The sequence below is a fragment of the Felis catus genome, chromosome D3 (genome assembly GCF_018350175.1).
Source record: "Felis catus isolate Fca126 chromosome D3, F.catus_Fca126_mat1.0, whole genome shotgun sequence".
NCBI classification, from domain to species: Eukaryota; Metazoa; Chordata; class Mammalia; order Carnivora; family Felidae; genus Felis; species Felis catus.
In genome coordinates this window covers 26,538,649-26,565,039 of record NC_058379.1, presented here as the reverse complement: position 1 = coordinate 26,565,039, position 26,391 = coordinate 26,538,649, and the positions used below count along the sequence as shown (strand labels likewise).

Sequence of the window (26,391 nt, the reverse complement as noted above, 5' to 3'; positions counted from 1 at the left end):
AGAGCATTTCTGTCAGAACACAGCAGGCCTTCTCTGCAAGGGTCAGGGCGCAGCCCTTTCCTTCCGGCGGCAGACGCAGGCAAGTGCACGGGGGTCGGGAGCGGGAGTGGGATCCCCCGGCACCGCACACAGGAGCCAGACCGGCAGGAGCTGCCACAGTGCCAGGAGATCCGCACACAGTCCCTTTTCATGGGTTCAGGGGCTTTGTGGGGTGGAAACAGCCATGTCCAGCAGAGAGGCTAACGTTTTAGTAAGATTTAATAAGCGTTTATTCTTTTTCTCTTGAACCATGGACGTGTTAATATCTCTGTGTCTTTTGCAGAGGAGAGTGATACAAGTAATGGGTTTTTTTAGATGTTACTATCTTATAAATAACAGATACCATTTGACAAATGCCATTTGTTGTTATATCCTATTTGCTTTTTTTTAATGTTTACTTTTGAGAGAGAGAGAGAGAGAGAGCAAGCATGAGCACGAACAGGGGAGGGGCACAGAGAGAGGGAGACACAGAATCCGAAGCAGGCTCCAGGCTCCAAGCTGTCAGCACAGAGCCTGACACGGGGCTGGAACCCACAAACCGTGAGATCATGACCTGAGCCAAAGTCAGACACTTAACCGGCTGAGCCACCCAGGTGCCCCCATTATTTGCTTTTTCAATGCAGTAATTTTGCATTTTTATTTTTGGACACGAAGAGGTTGAAAAGGACATTTCCAGCCAAAATCTAGTTTAAAGATTAGCGTATGTTTGCTTAACCCTAACTCACCTTGTTTTATATTTTATTAACTTTCAAGAGATGGAAATTACTTTGTATTCTGTTGCATGATAAGGAGGAAAACAAAGCATTAGAGTGCCCTCTCTTGTACAAAATGAACATTAAAATCCTTAAAATAATAAAGGCTCTGAAATGTAATAATCTTTTCCAAGAGATGATTCAGTGCAGACTTCTCTAATTCAGCAGGATGGTCAGAGCGGTAGTAATAAGTAGTGAGTGGACAAATACAAGGATTAGTTCCTTTCCTAAATCACATTCATTTATGTGCTCAGTATTCTAGCCCACTGAAGACACTTCCAAATATTTTATAGAGTATCTTGCCTCTGATTATGTTATATATGCCTTAGAAATAAATCTGTAGGATTCGTGATTTTATGGGCCTGTCTTGCTATATAAGAAAACTCATTTTTGTGTGTGTGTGTGTGTGTGTGTGTGTGTGTGTATCTTCTTTAATTTTCAAATAAATAAAGAAGGCCAGGATTTTGTAATTTGCATGTTTACTGGTTTCTTTTGATAAGATTTCCTTTAAAAGCCAGCTTCTCTGGGGTTTTCACAACAGGGTAAAGAGGAAGAATGATTTGTTTTTACACAGTTTATCCAGCAGGCATTTGTTGGATAAAGTAAGATTCATCTTCATGAAGTTCACGAACGACTGCTGGATCAGCCCCCTCCTGCATACTGCCGCCTACTACTGGCATCTCCATTGTTTTGTTGTCCCCTTCGCTGTTTCCGAGATGCGACCTTAGGCCCATTTGCAGATGAAGAAATCGCTGCTGATGGTTTCCATGACTGGCTCACAGCCAGTAAACACACAAGTCACGACCTTGAATCCAGGTCTGCCGACTCCTAGATTTGGGGCTCTCCCAAAGTAAAACATGAGTGAGCAGCTCTCAGAGCCATGGATGGCCTGGGGGCACTGGGTTAGTTTCTGTCTGTTATCATCAAAGGAAGGTATTGCTTAAAGTTACAGGGCTGTTCCCCTTGGTGTGTTTTGTTTCCACTACAGTTCTCTGTGGGGTTTTTTTGGTTTTTGGGTTTTTTTTAATTTTTTTTAAGTTTATTCATTTTTGAGAGAAAGAGACAGAGTGTGAGCAGGGGAGGGGCAGAGAGACAAGGAGACACAGGATCTGAAGCAGGCTCCAGGCTCCGGGCTGTCAGCACACAGCCCGACGCGGGGCTCGAACTCACAAACCGAGAGATCATGACCTGAGCCGAAGTCAGACATTTAACCGACTGAGCCACCCAGGCGCCCCTCTAACAATATTTTAAAATATCTCGGGGAATATGTTTGCTGATCAGCACCCCCCTTTCAGAACCTAACGCACCCCAACACCAGTGTTTCTCTGGAAACGGTAAATGTGTATGGCTTTGGTGTTTCTGTAGTTTCGGATGAATGGTGACAGAACGCAGTCCTCTCTGCAGGCGTGAGCCGGGGACGCATGTGTGCTGAGAATCCCGGTACCACATCATCACAGAGTATTGTTCATTTCCACAGGCACAGCCCTTTTAGACAACACAAAACCAAAGATAAACACGAGATAGACCGGATGACTCTCACCGTGGTAAGGAGACTGAAAACTCCATTTTTTTTTAGTATCTGTTTATTTTAAGAGAGAGTACGCGTGTGAGCAGGGGAGGGGTGGGCAGGGGGAGAGAGAATCCCAAGAAGGCTCCACGCTGGCATTGTGGAGCATGATGAGGGGCTCAAAGTCAAAAACCATGAGATCATGAAATCCAGAGTCAGACACCTAACTGACTGAGCCACCCAAGTGCCCCTAAAGACTCCATCCTTAGTCACATGACAGTGTTCACGTTTCAGTTCGTTGGAACCAGTGTAGAAACTTGCCTTCTTAAAACAAATGAGCAGAGACACAATTCATAGAGGAATTCCTGACTGGAGATTTAGTGGAAATAGATGCCAAGGCAGAAATCAAGGTTTGTCCCCCATCAGTAAGAGAAAGATACAGGAAATCAAGAAGTAAAGTGAAGAGATCAAAGAAAAGGAAAAATTGCTGAGTGTAGAAGAGCGAGGAGACCTTCTTGTCTCCTGACCTGGTCCCCCGGCCTGTTGATTGTCATTGAAAATGATTAGTAATTGGGGGGCGCCTGGCTGGCCCAGTCGGTGGAGCCTGCGACTCGTGATCTTGGAGTCGTGAGTTCAAGCCCCATGTTGGGCATAGAGATTACTTGTGGGGGGGGAAAGAAAGTGATTAGTAAGTTTCCCATTTCTTTGGAGTAAATATTAATTTGTGGTGACTCTTCAGCTTTTAACACTCTTCATCCAAGAAATGGCCTTTAGGTCTGGTTGGGTGTCAGGGCCCTGGTTCCAGGAGAGCGTCTTCCAAATCGTGTTCTTTTCTCTCCCCCAGAACGTCGAGCTCCCGGAGGCCTTCTCCCCTGAACTTCGGGCCCTCCTAGAAGGCCTGCTCCAGAGAGACGCTAGTAAGCGGCTTGGCTGCCGTGGAGGCGGGTAGGCCCTTTTTTTCACTCTTCAGTGTCAGTGTCATCACACAGAATACCTAACGGCGATTTTCAGTATGTCACAGATCATTCCTAGCCCCTAAAAGTGTCCCATTTCAATCTAAGCGGGGGGGGAAAAACCACAGGAGAAATACACATGCTGTCTTTAGTGTTTTATAATTAATTGAAGGAGTCACTAACTTTTGAACTTTAAAAGTCGATCACGTGGGTGGTGGAAATGAATCCTGATGTCTCGCGGTTCATCTGGTGACGTTTTCCTAATTACGTTTGCAACGACGGCAGCTCAGGACCCCGATCTGGCCGCCACCCGTTTTTGCTCACGCGTAGCTGGCTGGCTGCTGTCTTGAACTCGCTTTCCAGCTGCTGTCCCTCCACTGGGTGAAAAGGACAGTAATACCTGGAAAGCTGACAGAGAAGGAAATGCCGACTTCCAACAATCCGGTCTCTCCCCACCCCCGGGCTGGCTCTTCTTCCCATTTCATAGGAAGCAGCTTCTAGAATGAGCAACAAGGGTAGTGAGAGGTACATGAGTAAGTCACGGGGGTGGAAGGCACAGCACAGAATACAGTCGATGGGACGGTAATAGTGACAGTCTGGTGACAGGTGGTAGCTGCAGCATAGCGAGTAGACTTGTGTCATTCCGTGTGCACCTAAACTAATGTAACACCGTGTGTCGGCTGGCTGTACTTCAACTTAAAAAAAGTTTGGAACAAAAAAGAAACAACTTTTAACCATGCGTGGTATGAGTGTATGTCCCATACGTATGCATACGCGTATTTTAGAGTAGCTTGTATGTGCGTATACATTTTATACCGTATATTACACGTATATCGTGTAGGTAGCTGCGTAACGTGCTCATGTGTGTACTTTTTTTTTCAAGTTTATTTATTCTGAGAGAGTGCGCACATGAGTGGGGAAGGGACAGAGAGAGGGAGAGAGAGAGCATCCCGAGCAGGCTCCACGCTATCAGCGCAGAGCCCGATAACCGGAAGATCGTGACCTGAGCCGAGATCTAGAGTCAGATCAGCTTGACCAGCTGAGCCACCCAGGTGCCCCTGCACACTTCCGTCTTTATTAATTTGAGAGATTATCCATGCCTGCTGATACAGATGAAGATTTAGCTCTGTCAGTACTATCTCTATAGCCTTCCCTGTCCACCACCCCTCAGAAGAATTGAAACTCTATGTTTGTTTAACCCGTGCGGTTTTTTTTAATTTTTTTTAACGTTTATTTATTTTTGAGATAGAGAGAGACAGAGCATGAACAGGGGAGGGGCAGAGAGAGAGGGAGACACAGAATCTGAAACGGGCTCCAGGCTCTGAGCTGTCAGCACAGAGCCCGATGTGGGGCTCAAACTCACGGACCGCGAGATCATGACCTGAGCCGAAGTCGGACGTTTAACCGACCAAGCCACCCAGGTGCCCCAACCCGTGTGGTTTTAAATGCTATGCTTACCCACTTGTGCCTTGTTCCACCAACTACAAACAGGGTCTTGAGTCCCTACTTTAGAAAATGAGGGTCTTGGCATCCCTGTCTTGCACTGTCCTCTTCTGTCCCACTGCTTTCTGTCTCCGTTCACTTTTATTTTCACCCGGTCAGGCTGATCCAGTTTGCCCAAGCCTAGCCTGGAGTGGCCCTCACTTTCGTTTGTGCTCTATATGAGATCTCCATATATATGTGTGGGCTTTCATTTCCGACTGAATTTTTTTCGGGAAGGGCTCAAACCCACTAGCTTCGGTGACAGCCGACTGCTCGGTTTCTGCAACTCAGCACCCTCTGTTCTGACCTTCTCTCTTGTTGCCCTCCTGGTTTGAATCTGCTATTTACTTGATCCCATGCCTTCTGGGGGGTCCCCACCCCAACCCTCCCCCCGATTAGCTAGAGAGTGTTCTCAAGGAACTCTTCAGAGAGGGGTTGCGAGAGGTAAACTCTCCGTGTTCCTACACATCCAGAATGCCTTCCTGCTGTCCTCCAACTTGACTGGTATTTTGGCCGGCTGTAGAATTCTAGATCGATACTAATTTCCCCCCAGATCTTTGGAGATACTGCTTTATTGTGTACAATAAAGCTGGTCATGGAACTCCATTATCACTCATCACGTCCAGCACCGAGACTCCCGTGGACCGTGCAGGCTGGTGTTCTTCTGCTTGGGGAATACTGTTACTTTATTCATTTGACATTCGCGCTCTTCCATTTCCTTGGTTAGCTCGCAGAATTCCTTCTAGGTGGCTGTGGGAGTTTCTAGAAGGGTCATCAATGCCGCTGACCCTGTGTATTACCTGTATCTTTGCTTTGATTCTGTTCTATTTTCTGATGGCTTAAATTTCCAGTCCCTCTTCTGATTGCTCTTTAAAATCTTTAGCAGGCTTAATTTCTTTCAAATAGAACCTTTCAGCGGTTTCCCCCACTGTAATAGAATAAACACCTAGCTGTAGGTGTTTTGGGATTAGATACGGAGAAAGAAAGTATGGGGTGTGTGTGTATGTGTGTGTGTGTGTGTGTGTGTGTGTGTGTGTGTGTGCATGCACGTGTGTGCTAAGTGTTCCATATACAGAGTTCAGCCTGTGTCTCCAGCCTGTGGCTCACCATCCCCCCTTCCCCACCGCCTCCACACCCCCCTCCATACACACTGTGTTGAGCCTGGAGCTCAGTACCTCTGCCTCCCAGGCGATAGCTTTGCCATTTCTTGCCAACAGTCCCGGCTCCTACGTCCACGCCCGTCCTGTCTGCTGACGGTTCCCCGATGCGCTTTGTGGTGCATGTATGTCTCCGTGTTCCTCTTCCATCATTTTAGCGATTATTGGGAAGGAACAAAGCAAAATGCAAAGGGACGCCCTTTGACTTGGATGTCATTCATTCAGTGAACACTTCCTGAACGCTCCCTTGAGTGCCAGCCACTGTCCTAAGCGCTGGAGCTCAGGCCGTGCACAAGGTAGACACAACCCAGCCTTCCTGGGGCTTATATTGGGTGGGGGTGAAAGACACTGTGGAAACGATCGAATAAATAGGATGATCCCAGACTGCGAGAAGAGCATGAGTGAGATCAATAAGTCAGTGCTGTCGCTGAGACCTCAGCCTTGGGAGGAGGACGGGGAGGAAGGATCCCCACCGCAACTTTGGACAAATTGCCTTATTGTGCACAATAAGGCTGGTCATGGAGCTCCGTTATCATTCATTATGTCCGCTACTGAGAGTCCCATGGAATCAAGCTTCCTCGATGCACAAAAGCAAGGAGGCTGGGGAGCCAGGAGGGGGAGGTCAAGAGCCAGTCAGAGAGGCGGGGGGCTCAGGCAGGTCCTGCACACCGCATCCCCGAACTTTTGCTGTGAGTACAACAAGAAACCCTCCGGAGAGTCTCGGGCAGGGGCGTGGGGAGATTGTTTGAATGAAAAGGTGATTTGGGGGCTGCAGGGTAGAGTTGGGGTTGCAGGCTGCGTGGCCCGAGTGCCAGCTGGGGCAGGGGGCAGTTAGAGCCATTCAGGGAGCGGGGCGGGGGCCGGATGGTGGCAGTTGGGGCATTTAGCATCCCCTCCATGATCAAAGACCCCACCGCCCCCACTGGGAATCGATTGTCTTGAGGATCAGAGGCAGTAAGAAGTACCTCACCCAGGACTTGGTGAGGGCTGGGTTACGGAGTTGGGGGGAGGTGGGGCATCGAGGGTGATCCGGCTCATTGGCCTGAGACAACAAGTTGTGAGAGGAAGTCGGTTCTACCGACCTTTCGCCCCATCGAGTGGTCATGCCAAGTAGCCAAGTAGGCACCAGGTGGGTGGGCGTCCCGGTGTGCAGGACAAGGTCAGAGCTGAGGACACAGATTGGAGAGCTGTCTGCAGGTTCGGGGCGCTTAAAGGCCCCAGCAGGGTGAGGTCACTCAAGGAGTGAGAGCAGAGGAAGGGGACCGAGAGCCAGCCCTGGGGACTCTGCCAAGGGACAGGGCTGAGGGGCACCCCGGGCAGAGCTGGGGCGAGAGCCCCCAGTGGGGCACAAGGGCCATGTGTATGTTTCCCCCACATAGGCTTTCCTCATGGGATACGGCCCCTTTTCTTCTGCATAGACTGAGCTTTAACGGTGATCTCTGGGCAAGCCTGTTTCTTCAGTTTATGAGGAGGTTTGGCGTGCACTATGTTCCTAGATTTCTAGTTTGCTTCTAAATTAGTATCTGGTGCCTCATATGCCTGCCGTTTGATCTAAGATGCCTCATAGACATTTGCTGTAAACCTCCTCAGTGTGAAGATCTCTAATGTTAATTCTTACTTGAATCGGTTCTCATGATGACAGAATCCCATGTATTTGTACATCCGTGACAACTCCTAGGTTCTCTTAAACTGAAATGCACATCCTCAGTCAATTACCATATGGGATAAGCTGCCTGGCCTCCGCATCCAGTATTTCTAAACATCCCGTGTTTCCTGTGTTGCTTTGAAAGAAGCCTATTTTCCTTGCTTACTTAAAGAACTGAAATAGTCATTCCCCCGTGTTCTCGCACTAGGAGACAGTTTTTTGCAAAATATTCCTTAGGTTTGCAAAGGCACGCTCACCACTGATGTGTTTCTTCCACAGGGCACAGGAAGTAAAGGAACACGGCTTTTTCAAAGGCATCGACTGGCAGCATGTCTACTTACAGAAGGTACTCTGTCTGGGACCCCACGCTGGGCACCGCCACCCCCATGCTCCCCACTTCCTGGGTCCATCCCCCAGGGTCCCGCCCCAGCCTCCCATGGCCGCCAGGTCGTTCTCGCTGCCATCCAGCCGACTCCCTCGGGGCCCGCTTCTCCCCTGGTTTCCCTAGTTTCAACGTTGTGAAAATATCTGCAATATAAATTAACAGATGCTGAACTGCAGTTGTTATCTGATGAATTCAAATGTCCAAATAACTGAGACGCTTTCAGCTCTCGCTCGTCTTTTTGACTTCCTGTCTCGATCCATGACTGTGTCTTCACATAGCACCTATCGAGGGACGACGAGAAAAGTTGGTCGCAAATTTACGCCTGCTTTCTAGCCCGGCACCACTCAACTTTTAAGGATCAGTGTGACTGGATGTCAGCATAACTCCCTCCCCTTAATTTGGAGGTATTTTTATATTCCCATTGGTTCGGGAAACCACCCCCAAATTAAGGTGTTTTTTTTTTTTAATGTTTATCAGCTTCGGATTCGTTTTTGCATGATCTCAAACAGTCCAACCGTGGAGGGCTGACGCTCTGTTAGGCCCGCCTGATGTGAGTGAAGGAGTGAGCTCTGGCGTAGCTGGCATTGGCCTCCGGACGTCTGTGGGTGTGGAGCCCTGCTCCTGGCCCCCAGCGAGCGGAATGTGGTGCCGCGTTGTCTGAGAGATCATGTTTTCCCAAAGTTCAGCTGGCGGCATGTGCAGTCTTGAGACTTCGTTGTATTCAGCGATGCTTTAAGACCTTGGACATGAATCTCCCCCCCGCCCCCACCCCCCTTCAGTTTCTCTAAAACCTGGGGTCTTCTCTTAGGGCTGTTCCACGCAAAGCTCCTCTGTGACATATGTGTTGTGACGGGAATGAGCTCGGCTGGAGTGTCCACAGAATTCAGCCTATTGGTATTCTGCACCACGTTCTCGCTATAGAACGATAACGTGGGTCGAACAGGCCGTCAGGTGATCTGATAACTGAAACCTTCCTGTTTGCATCTTCCAGTACCCTCCACCCTTGATTCCTCCCCGGGGAGAAGTCAACGCTGCCGACGCCTTTGACATTGGCTCATTTGATGAAGACGACACCAAAGGCATCAAGGTACACTTGTGACGTTCGCCTGCAGGTGCTTTGAAGGGTGGGGAGATTTTCGTCGGCAGTCAGACGGGTGGCTGTCTTCGTATCGGCTGGCTCTGGGATGTTACCAGTGAACGTCCACACATTTGAAGGATGTAGCCTTCAAGGAGCTAAATTAGAAACTATGAAAGCTCTCCCCTGGCTAATTGTTTTGTTCGATAAACTGCACGATGGTCAGTCTCTTACAGATTTGGAGATACTTGCAGTTGAACTAGAACTCGCACATACGTGAAGCAGAGAAAAACAACTGTGTGATAGCAAACACACTTTGCCTGGCGCTGGAGAGCCAGCCATCTTAATCCTTTTAAGTATTCAGATCTCCCCGCGTCAGGATGAAAAGAGCAAACAGCCTGAGCCGTTTTGCGTTTGTCAATCAAAAGTGGAATAATCACTGTGGTGGTTTTTTTTTTTTACATAATCCTCTGCGTTTTTCAAACTTTTGTTCATATCATTATGCCTCTCAGTAGACAAGGCATAATTACAGATGGTGAGTCATGGGAGAAAATCATCCTTTTCAGGGTGCTAAGTCAGAGCATATCACCACATGTCAGCTCATGTCTGCCCCCACCTCCCCAGCTTCCCCCAGGACCTCCCCATCTCAGCTCAGCTGCCTCATTATACCCTGGTTGTGTAAGCTCCCCCCTCACTTTTCCTACCAAGCAGCTCCCCCCCACCCCCCGCCCCCCGTAGCAGGCCTCAGCCCTGCAAGCGCACGCACCTGTGAGGAGCTGTAGCTAGGGACACGCAGAACTGGAGCCAGTGGGGCACGGGGACAGAAGTGGCAGATAAGTGGCTGGAGGATGATGGGAAGATTGCTGGGGAGAGGAGGGAAACCGGAGACCGAGGGCACTGGGACCAAGGAGTGGCAGCCGGTTGGAACTGGCTGTGTCGGGAAGGAGGGGCGGTCAGGACCAGCTTCCCGGGAAGGGGAGCTTGGGCGAAGGGGAAGCCGAGAGGGCCCAGGCCACTTCTGTGGTCTGGTGCGGTGGCCGCCCTGGGGGACCGCGGTGCAACCAGTGCCCAGACGCGTGCCCCACCAGGCGGCGTCTGCAGCCTGGACGGACGTTCGAGTCAGAGGCTTAAGTACCTCTTCACGGCCAGGCTTGGGGCAACAGGGTCCTTTAAAAGGATTACTGCCGTCACAATAGAGTTTTGTCACCATCACGTGTACTACCGTCCGCGAAAGAGTGCCAAAAATAAGACGGCTATGATGTGGCAGCCCAGAGACATCTTTGGGGTTAAAAAGGGATCCTCATACTTTACGTTTTGTAAACCATAATCGAGGCTCTGGAGGGAGTCCCGCAGACCGGGCTCACATCTGCACTTACCAGCTGAGTGACTTTGGGCCATTCAGGCAACTTCCCGCGCCTCGGTTTTGTCCCCTGTGACTGGTTTGGACGCCCGGGTTTCCCTGAGGTAGCCTCTCCAAGCCTCCCGACAGGTAGTCCGCGCCTAAACTAGGAGCTCCGATCAGTGTGGTTTTCGTGCTTCGTGGCCAAGAGCGGAGGACGATGTCGCTCGGGATGAGCAGGGGCGTGTGGCCAGTTGACTTCCCACGCACAGATAGGATACTTCTGAATCTGTTGCCTTGCTAAGGATGTTAAATCGTACCTGTCTTGATTTCTTAAAATAATAAGCTTCTTGATTGCGACCAAGATCTCTACAAGAACTTCCCCCTGGTGATCTCCGAGCGCTGGCAGCTGGAAGTAGCAGAAACCGTTTATGAAGCAGTAAATGCAGACACGGATAAAATCGAGGCCAGGAAGAGAGCTAAAAATAAGCAGCTTGGACACGAAGAAGGTAAAATAGCCAGCGTGTCTCAAAGTATTTCCAATGCGATGAATTTCTTAAAATTTCTTGTAAAGCTGAGAAAGTATTTGGGTCATAAAGTACTTTCCAGGGGTGGCGGGGTGGGGGGGAGGGGGGTGGGTGCCATAAATAGTTCTATGTGGCTTGGAAAAGTGCAGTATAATATTTCAGAGCCTTTAGTCAACGTATAAATAAAGACGGTCAGCATCATTGTGTCAGTGAGTCCTCTGATCTTGGAGCCTTGAGGGCGAGCTGACAAGTGTCTTCCTTGAAAACTCTTATGGTGTCAGGAGCAGGCCCGGCTTCATGGGTGTGTGACCTGGGCCACCTCAGAGGGCACCCCACTGGGCTGAACACTCTGCGGCCACCGTCTTGGTGTCCTTAATAATTTTTGAGCAAAGGGCCTACGTTTCCGTTTCTCAAAGTATGTGGGTTTGGGTGGGGAACTTGGCACACATATCACTTGTCAAGAGATATCAGTGGATATAATTACAGTTATTTTACAGACAGCAATAAAGTTACCAAACCGCCTTTTTAAAAAAAAATTTTTTTTTACTGTTTATTTTTTATTTTTGAGACAGAGACAGAGCATGAACAGGGGAGGGGCAGAGAGAGACAGGGAGACACAGACTCCGAAGCGGGCTCCAGGCTCTGAGCTGTTGGCACAGAGCCTGACACGGGGCTCGAACCCACGAACTGTGAGATCATGACCTGAGCCGAAGTTGGACGCTTAACTGAGCCACCCCGGCACCCCACCAGAGCGCCTTTTTATTTACAATATTTGAGTGCCCGATGGGGGACATCCAGAGTTGCATGCATGACACCAAGTATCAAACCAATCAGCCATTCTTAATTCAGCGAACGTGGGCGCTCTTGCTTTTCCGCGGACTTTATGAATTTTGGATGTCTGAATCTGTTGTGGTTGATGGGGATGACATCATTTCGCTTTAGCTCCAGACAAAGACTGTCTCTGAGGCTGACGTTATATGACAGGAACGACCGGACGCAATTTCATTCTGTTCTCAGTTGCTTGAAGGGGGGCATCTTGATCCAGGCTCATTCGTCCCGTTGAGAGTTTGCCAGTAGCATCCACCACCTGCTCAGAAAAGCATGCCCGAGCCTGGATGAATCCCTCCTTACGTAAAAGCCACCTGAGTACACGCCACGGGAGCAGTAGAGCCCCGTAACTGTGCTCCCCTCCGTCCTCCAGGGAGGCAGGCTTCATCTCTAAGCTGATCCTTAGCACGTGCGTCCATTGACATCACTCTGGACTCTTTGCTGTAGCAAATTAAAAAAAAAAATTTTTTTAACGTTTATATATATTTTAAGAGACGGAGAGACAGAGTGTGAGTGGGGAAGGGGCAGAGAGAGAGAGGGAGATACAGAATCCGAAACAGGTTCCAGGCTCCGAGCTGTCAGCACAGAGCCCGATGCGGGGCTCGAACCCACCAGCCGTGAGATCCTGACCTGAGCCGAAGTCGGATGCTTAACCGACTGAGCCACCCAGGCACCCCTGCTGTAGCAAGTTTTACACGGCAGGTCACATCCATGGTAATTTGCTCCTGGGAGGGCCGTGATGTCACTAGGATCTTGACAGAGTGGACCCAGACAAAGTGGACCTAAATGACCTTGCCCAAGTGTCTCGTTGTAGCGAGAGCTGCAGTCAGCATCTAGCAGATTAGCGAATTTACCCTCATATACAAGTGATTGATGTGGGCATCGCTGGATCTTGGTTGAAGATCTCCAGAGTCGCTGTACAGAGCAGTACAGTCTAGGCTTAGGTCTCTGAAGTCGACCCGTGAGGCTTCCACCATCGATATACTTTCGCAGTGCAAACAATTTTCCATTAAAATGACAACTCCAGGGAGCGCGCCCGATCCCCTCGTCCCCTCCCTCCTTGGTTCTTTTCCCTCCTGCGTGCGGCGCTATGTGGGTATTACTTACCTGTTCATCCTCGGGGTCTCCTGTGAGGACCATAGCTCCCTGAGGCCAGGAGTTCTGTCTCCTGTGGCACCCAGCGTGCCCAGAACAGGCGTTCCCTTCGTAGCTGTGGAAGGAATAGGAAAAAGAGAGGGTGAACTTTAGCCCAGTCACAAAAGCCTTTAAAGAGTCAAAGCCAGCCACTTAAAATGAACCTTTAAACAAAGAGCGAAAGACAGTATTTCATTCTAACAGTGCGATCAGGACTCAGCATGAGTGTGAGTTGGTCTGTCTGCATAACCATGTACTTGGGGCATAAATACAACCTTAAGGAGTAAGCAGTTTTGATCCTCATGTTACCTCGGCTGCTTGGTAAGTTCCTTATTATTATTCACAGGATTGAAGGGAGAACCCCAGGCCCACGTAAAGGCAGAGGTACTTTGGGCAGCGCTCGAATCGAACTCCTCTCTACTCTCCCATTCTTGCTGTCACGCGTAACGAAAGAATAGTTTGGGAACAAACCTCTGTCCTCTCTGAGCAGTCAGGGAACATCACAGACGAATCCGAATATTGAGGAACAGCCACTTACGACGTCAGCAGAGAGCCAAAGAGACCCGTCCTTGCGATCCCGAGATAATGGTTTACGGGACATGTTTCCACTCATAGAAACTTGACTTTTCCAAAGAGTGTGTCATTCTTCTGTTGTTGTTGTTTCTGAGAATAACATGGACGATCTGTTTCGGAGCCCATTTAATTTGTGGCTATTTTATATTCCTCAGATTACGCTCTGGGAAAAGACTGCATCATGCATGGCTACATGCTAAAACTGGGGAACCCGTTCCTGACTCAGTGGCAGCGTCGCTATTTTTACCTCTTTCCAAACAGACTTGAATGGAGAGGAGAGGGAGAGTCCCGGGTGAGTCTGAAGTGCCGTCACCAGCACGTGCTTCCAGCGTCCCGAGTGCCACATGGCTCTCGTGTCGTGGGAATACGCCGCGAAGCTCCGCGTCACTGTTTTAACCTGCCCACGTGAGATTTTGGTGTTCAGACTTTAGCTTTTAACCCTCGAGTCAAGGAAGGATTTTGTAACATCTGAAAATAGAACGTGAGACGTCAAAACAGCCAGGTTTGAAGAAGGGCTAGAGAGCAGTCAGGTAGGTCAAAAAAGAGGGGGGGAAAAGAAATCTCGGACCTTGGAGTCAGACAGAGGCACTTAAATCCAGAGCTCAGAGAAGGTCCAGCGCCCATGACACAGCCCAACAGTTGTGGGTCTGCCTGTACCCAGTCTCCCCTTCACGGGGCCTCCCCTCGTCAGGCCCAAATGCAGTAAGCCGGGATGCTGGGCACAGAGGTGAGGTCGCCCAGCCACACTTCCTCCGGTGTCCGTTTTGTTGGAAAATTCTAAGTGACTTCCATTCCGTAAGCAGGAAGATACCCTTGGGTCGTTTCAAGGGCTCATGTTTGTGAACAAGGTAGAAAGAAATTTCTGATCCCCACTGTCCCTTTAAGCAAGGCAGGCAGCATTTATTAAGCGCCTACTGTGTGAGGAGCGGAGGGCTTGTCCGGAGCTGGCAGCCCAGGCGTAAGGGACACTTCTGCTCTCGGGGAGGGAGTGGCTCAGCTTCTGGGGCCAAGGAAGCAGGACGGGGGTCCCACGTATAGTCGATGTGTTGTATGTGTCCGAAAACTGCCCATCAGTTGTCCAGTGGTGAGAAGTACAGAAAAGAATAACCTCTAATCTTGTTTGTTGGACTTTTTTAAATCCCTGTGGGTAAAGTGGCTGCTGAATTATGAGTGATTGCTGTCGAACATCACATCCCGTTCAAATGCACAAGACCTTCTCACCATTACCAGTGCCAGGGGGCTGTCTTCCAAAGCTAATACATCTGGGCCATGAAGTACTAAGTCTCTGGGGGTCCTGAATTATAACTCAGGTGCTGGTATTACATAATATGTATTATGTTATATAATATTATACTATAGACATGTGTTACATATAGTATATGTATTTCACAAATCTATAAATTCAGCACCCAAGCTATAATTCATGTATATTAGTACTACATAATCTTTCCAGATAATGAGTGGCCCTGGGCATATGACGTATTTACAGTTAACCCTTAAACGATGGGGGGTTGGGGTCAGGGCTGTTGGCCCATCATACAGTCAACAACCCACGTATAACTTTTGACTCCCCCCAAAGACCTAACTACTAATAGCCTGCTGTTGACCAGAAGGCTTACCGATAACGTAAACAGCTGATTAACACAAAATTTGCCTGTTGTGTGTCTTATATGCTGTATTCTTAAAATAGAGACAGCGAGAAGAAACAAAACGTTATTAAGAAACTCATGAGAGAAAATGCATTTACAGACCTGTCCTGTATTTCCTAGGGAAAAAAAAAAAAAAAAAAAAGAAACCATATCCGCGCAGAAGTGGACCCACACGGTTCAAACCCATGTTGTCCCAGGGTCAACTGAATTCTGCTGTCTACCGGGCAGTCTCTGTGGCGCACACTGAAAGGAAATTGTCTCACTTTTCAGGATATTTGAAAACTTTAAGAAAAAATATCTTCCTTTTTTTAAACACATGGGATTCAGTAAGTTAGCTTGCTTTCAAGAGAGTCAGTGTGTAGCGTGCTGTTTGAGAGCTGTCTAGGTGTATATGGATGGATAGGTTCGTAGGTATAAATCAGGTAATATGAAACGTGAGCCTCCACGATGGTGCTTTTCATTTAGGATTCCTGGCGTATTTATCCAAAAAAACATAAAACGGTCAGGTACTCATGACACAATAGCAGTCACCTTAGGCCATCCTCTTATACACCCGGTGTGACCATCTTTTAAGGATGTCACCGGGATTTATTACATCATTTTGATATTTGCAAAAAATCATTAGCTTACAAGCCAATGTTGCTAGACCTTCCCTGGGCTGCCGTGTCAAAAACAGCCTCTCCCCATTTGCTCACGTAAGTCACACGGTGCTTCATTGTCTGCTGACAGCCTGGTCGGTAGAATTCAGATGGGCGTGCCACACAGCGAGGATACGTGTGAGTCACGGCCGCTCAGAAATCAATTCTGTGTGAGAGTTATCGAGACGTTCCTTTCTTTGCCGTTTCCTCCGAGATGCCGTAGTTTAAATTTTGTGCGTGTCTCTTTGTAGCCATTCCCCCTCGCTTCTAGAATATACTCAAAGAAAGAAAAAGACTGATTTTTTTTTTTTTTACTTCTGAGCTGATAGTTTTCCGTATTATTTATCAATTGAATGGAAGACATTGGGAAATAGTGTGAAGTAATTTGTCATTTTTTTTTTATGGCTAGCAAAATTTACTGACGATGGAACAGATTCTGTCTGTGGAAGAAACTCAGATTAAAGACAAGAAATGCATTTTGTTGAGGATAAAAGGAGGGAAGCAATTTGTCTTGCAATGTGAGGTGAGTTTTTTGTTTTTTTTTTTTAAAACATGTCCCTTAGGTGCAAGTTTGGGCAGCTATACATATGTCCAGCGAAGATGGCTGCCTGGGTATGAAACCTCTGCTTAAATCCATGCTTTATCACTTACTTAGCAGGAAAGCCCCAGGGTACCAGGAGCTCAGCAAATTAACAGTTACCGTCAAAGATGTGAAAGTCAGAAAATGGCAGGAGGGGAAGACCGTGGAGTAACTGGATTGCCCTATCTGGAGACTGTCCACTGTTTACTAGGGGTCTATTTGTCCTCGAGTCTCCCAGTTCTTTTTTTTTAAGTTTATTTATTTATTTTGAAAGAGAGAGGATGAGCAGGGGAGAGGCAGAGAGAGAAGGAGAAAGAGAGGGAGAGAAAAAGAGAGAGAGAGAGAGAGAGAGAGAGAGAATCCCAAGCAGGCTCAGCCTTGTCAGTGCAGAGCCCCGTGTGGGGCTTGAACTCACAAACCACGAGTTCCTGACCGGAGCCCAAGTCAGACACTCAACTGACTGAGCCACCCAGGCGCCCCTGGTCTCCAGGTTCTCATCTTTCAGCATGTTTGAGGCTGAGGCTTCGATGTTTAATCAAACGCAAGATACCAAAGTGACTCCTCTAAGGGGGAATGCCGTCTTTCTCGCTCTAGAGTTCTACCGTGGCCCAAATTTAATTCCTCTGAGGTGCTGGTGTGTGCGTGCACTCGTAGGTGCGGGTGGGGGGTGGGGGTATACGGTATGTGTGTAGGCGTGGGGGGGGGTGTCTCGGGTGTGGAGGGCGGTGGGGTGTGCGCGGGTGGGGGGGGCGGTGTGTGCGCGCGAGAGCATATTTAGAGAGAGAAACCGGCAGTAGATGCCCAGGCCGTGTGTTGAGTAACTTCACCGCCACAGGGCCCGCGTGAAGGTGCTGGTTAATCTGTCAGAGCTCCCCCTCAGGTATTATTTTACAGACTTGAGTTTAGAAATCAGAAATCGGAGGTCACGTCTGAACAGATCACCGGCGGTGCTTCGGGGTGGGGATCGGGAGGGGCGCCCGAGGGGCTTCGCCGGCCTGGCCCTGCTTCCCACGGGAGGCCCCGGAGGAGGCCGCCCGTGTGGCCCGCAGTGATGCAGGCCGCCGCGGGCCGGAGAGCAGCACGTCACTGTCGTTGCCAGAGGCACCCCGGCTGTCGGCAGGACGGGCCAGCCCGTGGCAACTTCTCCCTTTGTGTCTCCGTGCAGAGCGACCCCGAGTTTGTGCAGTGGAAGAAGGAGCTGACCGAGACGTTTATGGAGGCCCAGCGGCTGTTGAGACGCGCCCCCAAGTTCCTCAACAAGTCCCGCTCCAGCGTGGTTGAGCTGTCCAAGCCTCCCCTCTGTCACAGGAACAGCAATGGCCTCTGACACCCAGGGCAGGAGGGTCCTGGGGAGACAGGGCCGCAAGGAAGCCCGTGCCGAGGGTTTTCAGCCCTTGAGATGGAGCCTTTTGGAGAAGGCCGGGGGTCGGAGGTTCGGTTCCCGTGTCCCTAGGGCCCCTCCATGGCCGGGAGGACCCAGGACGCTGAAGTGCTCCCAGTAAGAGCGCTGACCGCTGTCGGCATGGGGCCGGCCAACCCCCCCCTACACACCCCCCTCCCCCCGAGTGCCTCCCTCTGCATCACATCTGTCCACGCTCGAAACTACTGAAGACACAAGCGAAAGTTCTTTTCCTTCGTCGCGTCCCGGTTTGGGTATCTATGAACTTAGAACTTGGAATGATTCCTGCCCATCCCTTCGATCTGTACGTCTGACCGTCAGACACATCTTGCGCTTGCCAGGACGGAGCGCAGCCCTCTGCCGCATCGGGCACGGATGGCCCGGGCGCTGCCTCGTTCCACATGCCAGTTACCCCGGTGCCTGGTCCACGCGGCCGTAGGGCAGGACGTGGGCACACCCACCTCCCGTTGCCCGGGGCTGAAAGCCGAAGATACTTGCCGAGAAGGCTGCACTTGGGCCCCCACCGTGTGTGCGGAACCACGGGTACCAGCCTGCCTCCGACAGGGAACAGAGGGAGTGTGCCCTCAGAGGACGTGGCCGTCGCTCGTCACTGAGGGCGTTCCACAGCGGATCGTGGGAAGGCCTGGCGGGCTGTGAAGGCGAGGCCATGGGGTTTTGGCTTCTGGGGCAACAGCGGTTTCTCAGACATCTTCAAATAAACACATAGCACTTTCACATGTCTGGGTGCACACGGCTGCTGGGGGGCGAGTGTGTCTAGGGTTCCGACAGTAAGCGGTTCCAGGACCCGCTCGTTCCAGTTCCTTCTGCCTGCCCTCAGGACACGTATCCATAACGGGTGTGTACAGGAAGGAAAGAATCGCTCCATTTCACGTCGTAGCGTAACTTACAGTGAATTTCATTGACTAAAGGATGCTGAAGAATGAATGTGTCCAGATGGGCTAACCGCATCTGTTGACTTTCCTGTCGACCTTGGCCCGTCGTTAGTGAGTAGTACTTTGCCACCCCGGGTGGGCCGCCCCACGCCCGACACAGCAGGGGAGAGGAAAGGCCCTCTCCCTGATCCCGGAGGCATCTTGTCATCTCCCCCCACCCCCGGCTTGCTCTCCCGCTACGCGCCCTGTGCCCTTTTCACGCCCCAAATAAATGCTGGGCTGTAAGAAGCGGTGATTTTCCCAGTGCAGTCCTCTCTGTCATCAGACTAAAAATAATAACAATAATTGTTTTAAAGTCCACATATCTGTCTTCTTAGTACAGTCTCGTTGTATGTTTCTAAGTTTACTAACAATACCAACAGCCGATCACAGCTGTCTGCATCCTGCCCTCGATATTTTCAGTGGGTCCAAATCTCTGGGTCCTGTGCTCATTGGGAAAGGCAGTACTTTTTAATGCAATTCTGTTTGGAGAGTTTGGAAGATAATTACAGAACGTGTTTCATTTCATAGGAGTTGCTTTGGAAAAGAAATCTGGAGGTTCCTTACCCATCTCAGCTACCAGTTGGGGTCTACATGAGCATATCCGTTCTACTCGGCTCTTGCCAGTAGAGGAGGAGGGGTGCCCTAGTTACATGCCTTCCCCTGGCATGTTTAAAAGGGAAGACTGACGTTCACATTCTGTTTTCAAAACAAAAACAAAAACACCCAAAAAACCGCTAGCAACAGAAAAGTAGTTGTTCCTCGCAAAGGGTGAGCGCCTTCCCGACTGTGGTTAATGACAGCTGTCCCTGCTGTCACCAGCCCCGTTGCAGGCTCCCATGTGCTCAGCACTTACAGTTTGCTGTGCCCCCGAGTCCCCGCTCGACAGTCAAGGCCCTCGGGCACAGACTCCTCGAGGGGCTGGGCTTAGCGTCTCCCCTTTCAGACCCGAGTGCGTCAGCCACGCCAGTGTGCGGCTGTTTGAAAGATACCTTTTTTGCTCCAGAGTAGAACAGAAGGTTCATCTGCCTTTTAGAAGGAAAACGTGAATTGGGAAATCGCCTGAGAGCCCTTTTGCCTCAACCTTAATTCCCAGTGCTGGGGTCTTGTCTGGCCTGTCTCCTACCTGCACTTGCCCCCACAGGCGTCCTGACGGGGCCAGTTTCTCCGCTGCCAGACAGAAGACACCTCCGGGACCCTTCTGTGCCAGCGCCTTGTGCCTGCATGGCCTTGCGTGGCCAAAGAAAGCCGCTGGTTTATTTCATTATTATTTTTTTTTAATGTTTGTTTATTTTTGCGCACGAAAGAGACGGCACAAGCGGGGGACAGGCAGAGAGAGAAGGAGACAGAGAATTGGAAGCAGGCTCCAGGCTCCCAGCTGTCAGCACAGAGCCCAACGCAGGGCTCGAACTCATGAACCGTGAGATCGTGACCTGAGCCGAAGTCAGATGCCCAACCGACTGAGCCACCCAGGCGCCCCAAGCTGCTGGTTTAGAAGTCTTGGCATACTTGGCTATTTCCGAAGGTTTTAAGAGTGTCACATCATTCCTAGACGTTTGACCCTTCCTACGTTTGGACCATTCAAAAGGACAAAATTCACACATTTTCTCATTATCCAAGGAAGATAAAGTTGGTAATATTTTTATAAAGTTACAATGTGTTGATTTCATAAATCAAGGGAATGAAAAGGGCAAAGTCTAAAAACAAAGATGATCTTACCTCTAGCTGCTATACAACATGTATGGAATCCATGAAAAACTTGAGTGAGTCCAAGGTTATTTTTTTAAGCCAAAATACTCTCACTGGTGCAGTCGCTCCTTCATGGCCTTGGGGGGTCGTGGTTTTTCCTTCTGTCTCAGGTGGAAGTAGGAGTTTTCAGCAAAACTTACAGCAATTCGCTGGTTCCGTGCTAATGGAAATGATTGGCCAGTTCACTGACATTACGATTTCAGGAGCCGTGGGGAAGAAGGACCAGCCGTGGAGGACAGCAGCCTTCCAGCTCCAGAAAGACCACAGCAACAACACGCAACCATCTGTTTGAAGCAACACTGAGCTCGATTTGTGATTTGAAGTGCGCCACACGGATATCAGAAACCATCGTTTTAAGGCCCTCACTGGCCATTAAAAAATAGCCTTTACCAATTGACAGCTTTAACCACACGAGAAAAGATCGAAGAGTGGTTTTTCTCTGATGATTTAAAAAATTTCATTTGGCATTTGTAGTTGCACCAGTTCAATCACAGCATTTGCCTTTTCGACGGAATCAACTTCATGTCAGGAAGAAAACCAGGTTCTCAAAGTTGGACCTCTTTCACGCGATGTAAATCTAGAAAACATACTTTCAAATGCGCTGGCATTAAGACTTATCTTGTAAGACTTCATCACACGTGGGTTTTTTTCTCAGTCGTGTTCAGGGAAGTGTTTCTGGGTCATCCAGAGACGCCTGATGAATGACCTCCTCTCCACCCCTAAGGACTGACACGTTTGTGCCCCGAGAGGAGGTGGGGCTTCACTGGAGTCTGGCAGGTGGTGGCTGGGGGGGCTGTGGGCTGGAGGGGTGAGTGGATTGGGTGCCGCCCCCCCAGACAAGGGCAGTGGTAGGAATGGGGCAAAGGAAGGAAGACGTTACCTTGCAGGTCAAAACTCATAACCTTTACACCAAGCACCATGCAAACGCCCGAGTTAAAGCTGGCTGATTTCTTTCCCTCCTTGAAACAGGAGTTGAATAGTAATTATGGTGAGACATGGCCACTTTATTTTCAGTTATGGAGCCTCTGAACTTATAAATAGGCCATTGGCTTTCCATCAGGACTCTGCACAGCACCCAGAGCTAACACCCTATTTGGCCATGCCTTGCTGCTCCCCAGAGGGCCAGACGCAGGGTCTGGGTGGCTGTCCCCAGGGCCATGTGGCCAGCTGCAGACATTGTCACACATCCATTGAAGCCACAGGAAGCCTCCCAGAATAACAGCACCGGACTTGCTGTTTAAGCCATGCTCACTGCTCGAGGAGCTTGGATACTGGGTGCCTGGCTGGCTCTGTCGGCAGAGCACGCGACTCTTGATCTCGGGGTTGCAAGTTCAAGCCCCACGTTGGGTTAGAGATTACTTAATAACGATCCGTAGAGTGAGCTTTTAATAGTTTGAATTTGAAAACGTTTTTTCCGAAAGATCTAACCTGATTTTCCCTCCCGCGAAAAGTTGCCCTGAGAGATTTGAATTAATTACTTGAATTCATACGAATATGAATTTTTTCTTTTTACCCAGGCTACATTCAAATAAGTTTTTTCCTGTCGAATTAATGAAAGTTGAACTCTAAAATAATACGATTTCCTCAGGTCGTAATGGACTTTAGGTTTCTTTCACTCTCAAAAACTAACAGACCTGCTGTTTTACAGCTGAGGGACAGGGATGCCCCCCCCCCAACCCTGGAAGTGCTCAATGCCCAGACACTCACTGACGTGGCCGGGGAGCACTGACCAATAAATGCGGCACCCCAAATGTTAAATTACCTTTATTTAAACACACACACACACACACACACACACACACACACCAGAAAATGGATTAACAGTATATGCATTTCATCAAAAACCTACAGGAATAAAAACTGCCTTTTAAGGTTTCAATAACTCAGCATTCTTAGAGGAAACTCTCTTATACCACCATCTCAAAATCATCTCTGAATACTGCTAACTCTGCTCCCATATTTTATTTTGTCCTACTATAAAATGTCTTTCATGTAAGGGTAGGGAATGGAGAAATATTTCTAACCGTGCACTTGTAATTACAAAGGACTTGAAATTTAATTTCTTTCTTGTGTCTCAGTTGATTAACATTCCATGCTGTATATATTATATGTGGTTTGTAAGCTAAACACTGGCCATTTTTTAAGTTCTGTGGTTAAATTGTATTTTTCTATGTTTTAAATGATTATGATAGATTTGGCTTTTTCTGGGTAACATAAAGATTGCTAAACTGCATATACAAATATATATATATATATATAAACAGAGTTCTATTTTAGCACAAAAGCATTTTATATTATTTATTGAATCCTTACGTTTGTTTTCCATCGAAGCATTCCTTATTTCTGCTCCTTTTTATTTGTATAGTTTGTTATTTAAAGAAAAGGCAGTCCTTTCTGTTTCTCATAAGCTAAAGCGGAAATAACGCGCGCAGCCACGTGGGGCCAACAGCCGTCCCCACTGCCATGGACTGTTTTCAACAAAAGCTTATCGGCTGCTCTGGGCTGAGTAGCGCCTGCGCTTTCTCGACAACATCTGACAGCAAACTTGCCATGAAATACTGCTTTCATCTACCTCTTCAGAAGCCATCCTGCTCGTTGACAGGTACCCCACACGCTTTCTTCTAGACTGGCTGCATCATAAACGAGTCTCAGTAAGACGGTTCGGCGGGATTCCCTTTTGATGTCAGTTCTAAAGCCACGGCCTCGTCCTAGCGAGCGGGGCAGGGAGACGTCCCTTATGTTCCATCATCCTTCAGCCCAGATCATCATTTCCTGGTCCGATTGTGCCGAATCCCCGCCACCCGTCTCGCCGTCGCCCCGAGATGCGACTGTTGCACCTGACTTACCAAGCACCGAAGGAAAGGTCCGCCCTCGGCACTCGTTACGAATGGCCAGCTGTGTTTGAAAACACCACTTCCGAGGAGTTGCACATTTGAACGTGACTTTCCCCTGCCCCCTCACTGCTTCCAAATGGTTTGGAAAACGGGATCATAAAGGCGAACGCCCTCATCTAGGATTAAAACTTTGCGAGAGGTTGTATTTGCAAGGGGTCTTATTTTCGAGCGGACAGACCGGTTGACGTGAGCTGGAATGACCGGTCCCTGGGAGAAGGGGTCCCTCCTCACATGCTGACATTTCTCTCTGCCTGTCTTCCTCGCTGGGCAGCCACCAACACGGTAACGTATTTACTGTATTCTTGGCAAAGTGTCACATCCCGAAAGAAAGAAATTCGCTTCCTGTTGTGCGTTGCTCTACAGCCTTATTGTAAATCTAGATACCGTTACCTATAAAATCACCATGTAATTCCCGTGTGATCTCTCTTCCCGTTGATCGTGCCAATGGAAGTCTATAGCCCGCCCCCAGTAGACACCTAACTAGTGCACGTTTCAAGTCCTCTCCCACATGAGATGCTGTTCCACGCCTGCGGCCACCCGCCCTGTGCAAGGCACGTGCAGTCCATTTAATGATCACCGGCTTTCACGGTTACTTTGGAGCAGCTAGGCTGGTTTTCCATGTTGATAAACTGCTTACCTAAAATCTCAATAAAAAGCATCTGTACAAAGATTTCTACTCTGGTGTGCTGTCCTCCCACCCCACCCCCTCTCCCCCGCCCCTGATTCAAAACTGCGTTGTTGTTGTTGTTTTTTATCAAGCTGCTAAGACGTCAGGAAGTGACCCCTTTTAACGAATCCTGGTTTTGAGAACGATCCACACAGGAGCCGATTTTATAAAGAGGAAGAGGACTGCATTTCTGTGGTTATCTGGAGTGTTGGAGCACTGTCTCCTCCCCACTTAGTCTAGGCTACCCCAGCACTCCCCCTGCCACCCCCCCCCCCCGCCGCTTACTCTCAAGGTGACCTTGGAGTCCCTCCCGGAAGTACAGACCCCTTACTCTCCATCCCTGCTCCCACGGAGACGAGCTGAGAGACCCCAGGGTGCACGTCAGTTTAAACCAAAAATCCAAGGAGGTGGCGTGGCACATCTGCCCGCCTGGGGGCCCACAGGTGGAGGGTAGGCTGGCTGTTTCCTGTCCTTGAGCTGGAAGCACGTTCTGTGTCTTGCCAGTTCAGGAAAGAAGGAAAGTACGATGGACTCGTGTAGCCATCTGGTTTCCCCAGAATGTGCTCGTGTTTGCCGATTCGAAACCATTTGTCAGAGGAGTTGTGCAGAGGCCCAGCTGTGGAGTGGGTGGTCCGCTCCGTGGGCAAAGGGTGGCACGCAGCCGAGGCCTCGGTCGGATGCGCCCTGTAACGAGGGCCGCTCCCGAGAGCTGCTGGCCCGGCAGGACGGGGTGAGTGCTGGGCCCCCGACTCCCAGCCGGCCGCTCTGGGCCACCTGTTCGCTCTGCGATTTTCTCGTTCCTGAATTACAAGCGTTCGATTAGATGCGCCCAAGGGACCATCCCAACCAAAAACATCCAAGTTTCGACTAAGGGTGAATGTGAGGGACCGTTTGCAAGCAAACAGGGAGCACCTGCCACGTCCCCCAGCTTGTTCCACGTTGTCTCACGGATAATCGCTGCTCTCCCTTCTAAAGCATGCATTCCCAGCACCCCCCATCCCCTCCCCCATCCCAGTCCTGCCCCGACGTGTGGGGTGTGGACCCCATGGCAGCGCAATGGGCAAGGACAGAAGAGGACAGGAGCCCCGGGCCCTCCCCTTCCTCAGGCACCAGAGGTGGGCACCAGAGGCACCAGAAGAGCGTTTCTCGGACCCAGCAAGTTTGGGGCTGGGTCAGTCTCTGGCGGGGACAGCAGCACATCCTGGGCACTGTAGGGTGTTGAGCACCACTCAGCCTCTACTCGCTGGATGCCACCCCTCCCAAGCCAGCCTGGACAACCCCAAACGTTGCCAAATGTCCCTTGTGGGGGCGAAGCCACCCCCCAGTTGAGAACCCCTGGTATAGACGATGGGAAGTTCTCTGTGTTGGGGACAGAGTTGGGGCAGGGACTCCACCAAGGGGAAAGGTTGTTGCCAAGGATACTGGCCAGGACTCTTAACTCCTGGGAGCTCCTGAGGACCGTGAGGTCTGCCATGCGGTGGTTGTGGCCAAATTCATTGTCGTGCCAGGAAATGAGCTGGACAAAGTGGTGTTGGAGGTAATGCCATCCCCGAAGGAGGAGGAGCGGGCGTTACTGTTAAGATTGCGGCAGAGGGGGCTGGTGCTTCCTGGGGCCCAGAGCGCCCTCTGACACCTGCTGCATTTCCTTCTTGATATCAATGCCTTGGACAGATTTTTCTAGACCGCAGATCTGATCCATGAGATGCAGTGGGGGCAGGGACACGAAACAGCATGCCAGTGAGCTTCCCGGTCATTTCAGGGTGGAATTTGCCCATGGCTTTGGCCAGTGACTGCAGGGGTGAGTGTGGATGCATTGTGTCCAGGCGTAGCAGCAATGGTGCTGACTGTGGTCATGAGTCGCTCTACCTTGCCAAATATGTCACGGACGACCTTGGCCAAGGGTCTGTAGTGGGTAGCGTCATGTGCTGTCCAGATCGTCCTTCACGGAAGAACTTCTCATCTGGCTGCCCAAAGCGGTTTGGGGGGCCTTTGTCACAGCTAGACATCCCCCCCCCCAACCTCATTTCTTCTCCATCCTTCCATTGGTATAGGTACCAGAGAACTCGTCAATAAACTTCTGTTCCTTGAATTCTGTCTCAGAGGCAGCTTCCCCCCAAGACAACAGTCTGCAAGGTCAGTCCCGGGTGCGGTGGGAGAAAGCAGGGGCTGAAGTGGGGCGTGGGGGCCTGGATCACCCACTCCCCGGCTGGCCGTGGTCAGAGATGGGAATCGGTGGTCGTAGATGGAACATAGAAAGCCCCTAGTTCAACGAGAGGGGGCTCCGAGAGTGCAAATTTGCAACAGAGGTGAGTTGGGACGGTGTGCCAGTGGAGGGAATACACTGGCCGCTATGTCCTACCAAGCTGCGAAGAGGTCGCGGTCTCGAAAAGAACTGCAGGCGCCAGTTAAATGTCCAGCTCTTGGTCTTGGCTCAGATCATGATCTCACAGTTTGTGGGTTCGAGCCCTGCGTCAGTCTCTGTGCTGG

The 26,391-nt window shown here is 50.0% G+C and overlaps 1 protein-coding gene across 5 annotated transcripts in view; it reads left to right on the top strand.

Moving 5' to 3' along the window:
* GRK3 (G protein-coupled receptor kinase 3) overlaps positions 1-23,907 on the top strand; it is a 132,363-nt gene extending 108,456 nt beyond the window's left edge. For 4 of the 5 annotated variants that reach the window (XM_045041737.1, XM_023241633.2, XM_023241632.2 and 1 more), the window contains 8 exons: positions 2,269-2,335; positions 3,143-3,243; positions 7,815-7,881; positions 8,912-9,007; positions 10,681-10,843; positions 13,552-13,688; positions 16,093-16,206; positions 17,429-23,907. In XM_045041737.1, coding sequence (XP_044897672.1) covers positions 2,269-2,335; positions 3,143-3,243; positions 7,815-7,881; positions 8,912-9,007; positions 10,681-10,843; positions 13,552-13,688; positions 16,093-16,206; positions 17,429-17,590 — 907 coding nt within the window. In that variant the 3' untranslated portion in view covers positions 17,591-23,907. Of the gene's footprint in view, positions 1-2,268; positions 2,336-3,142; positions 3,244-7,814; positions 7,882-8,911; positions 9,008-10,680; positions 10,844-13,169; positions 13,208-13,551; positions 13,689-16,092; positions 16,207-17,428 lie in introns of those variants that run through there. The other variant, XR_006587971.1, reaches the window with a different exon arrangement.
* The last annotated feature ends 2,484 nt before the right edge of the window (positions 23,908-26,391 follow it).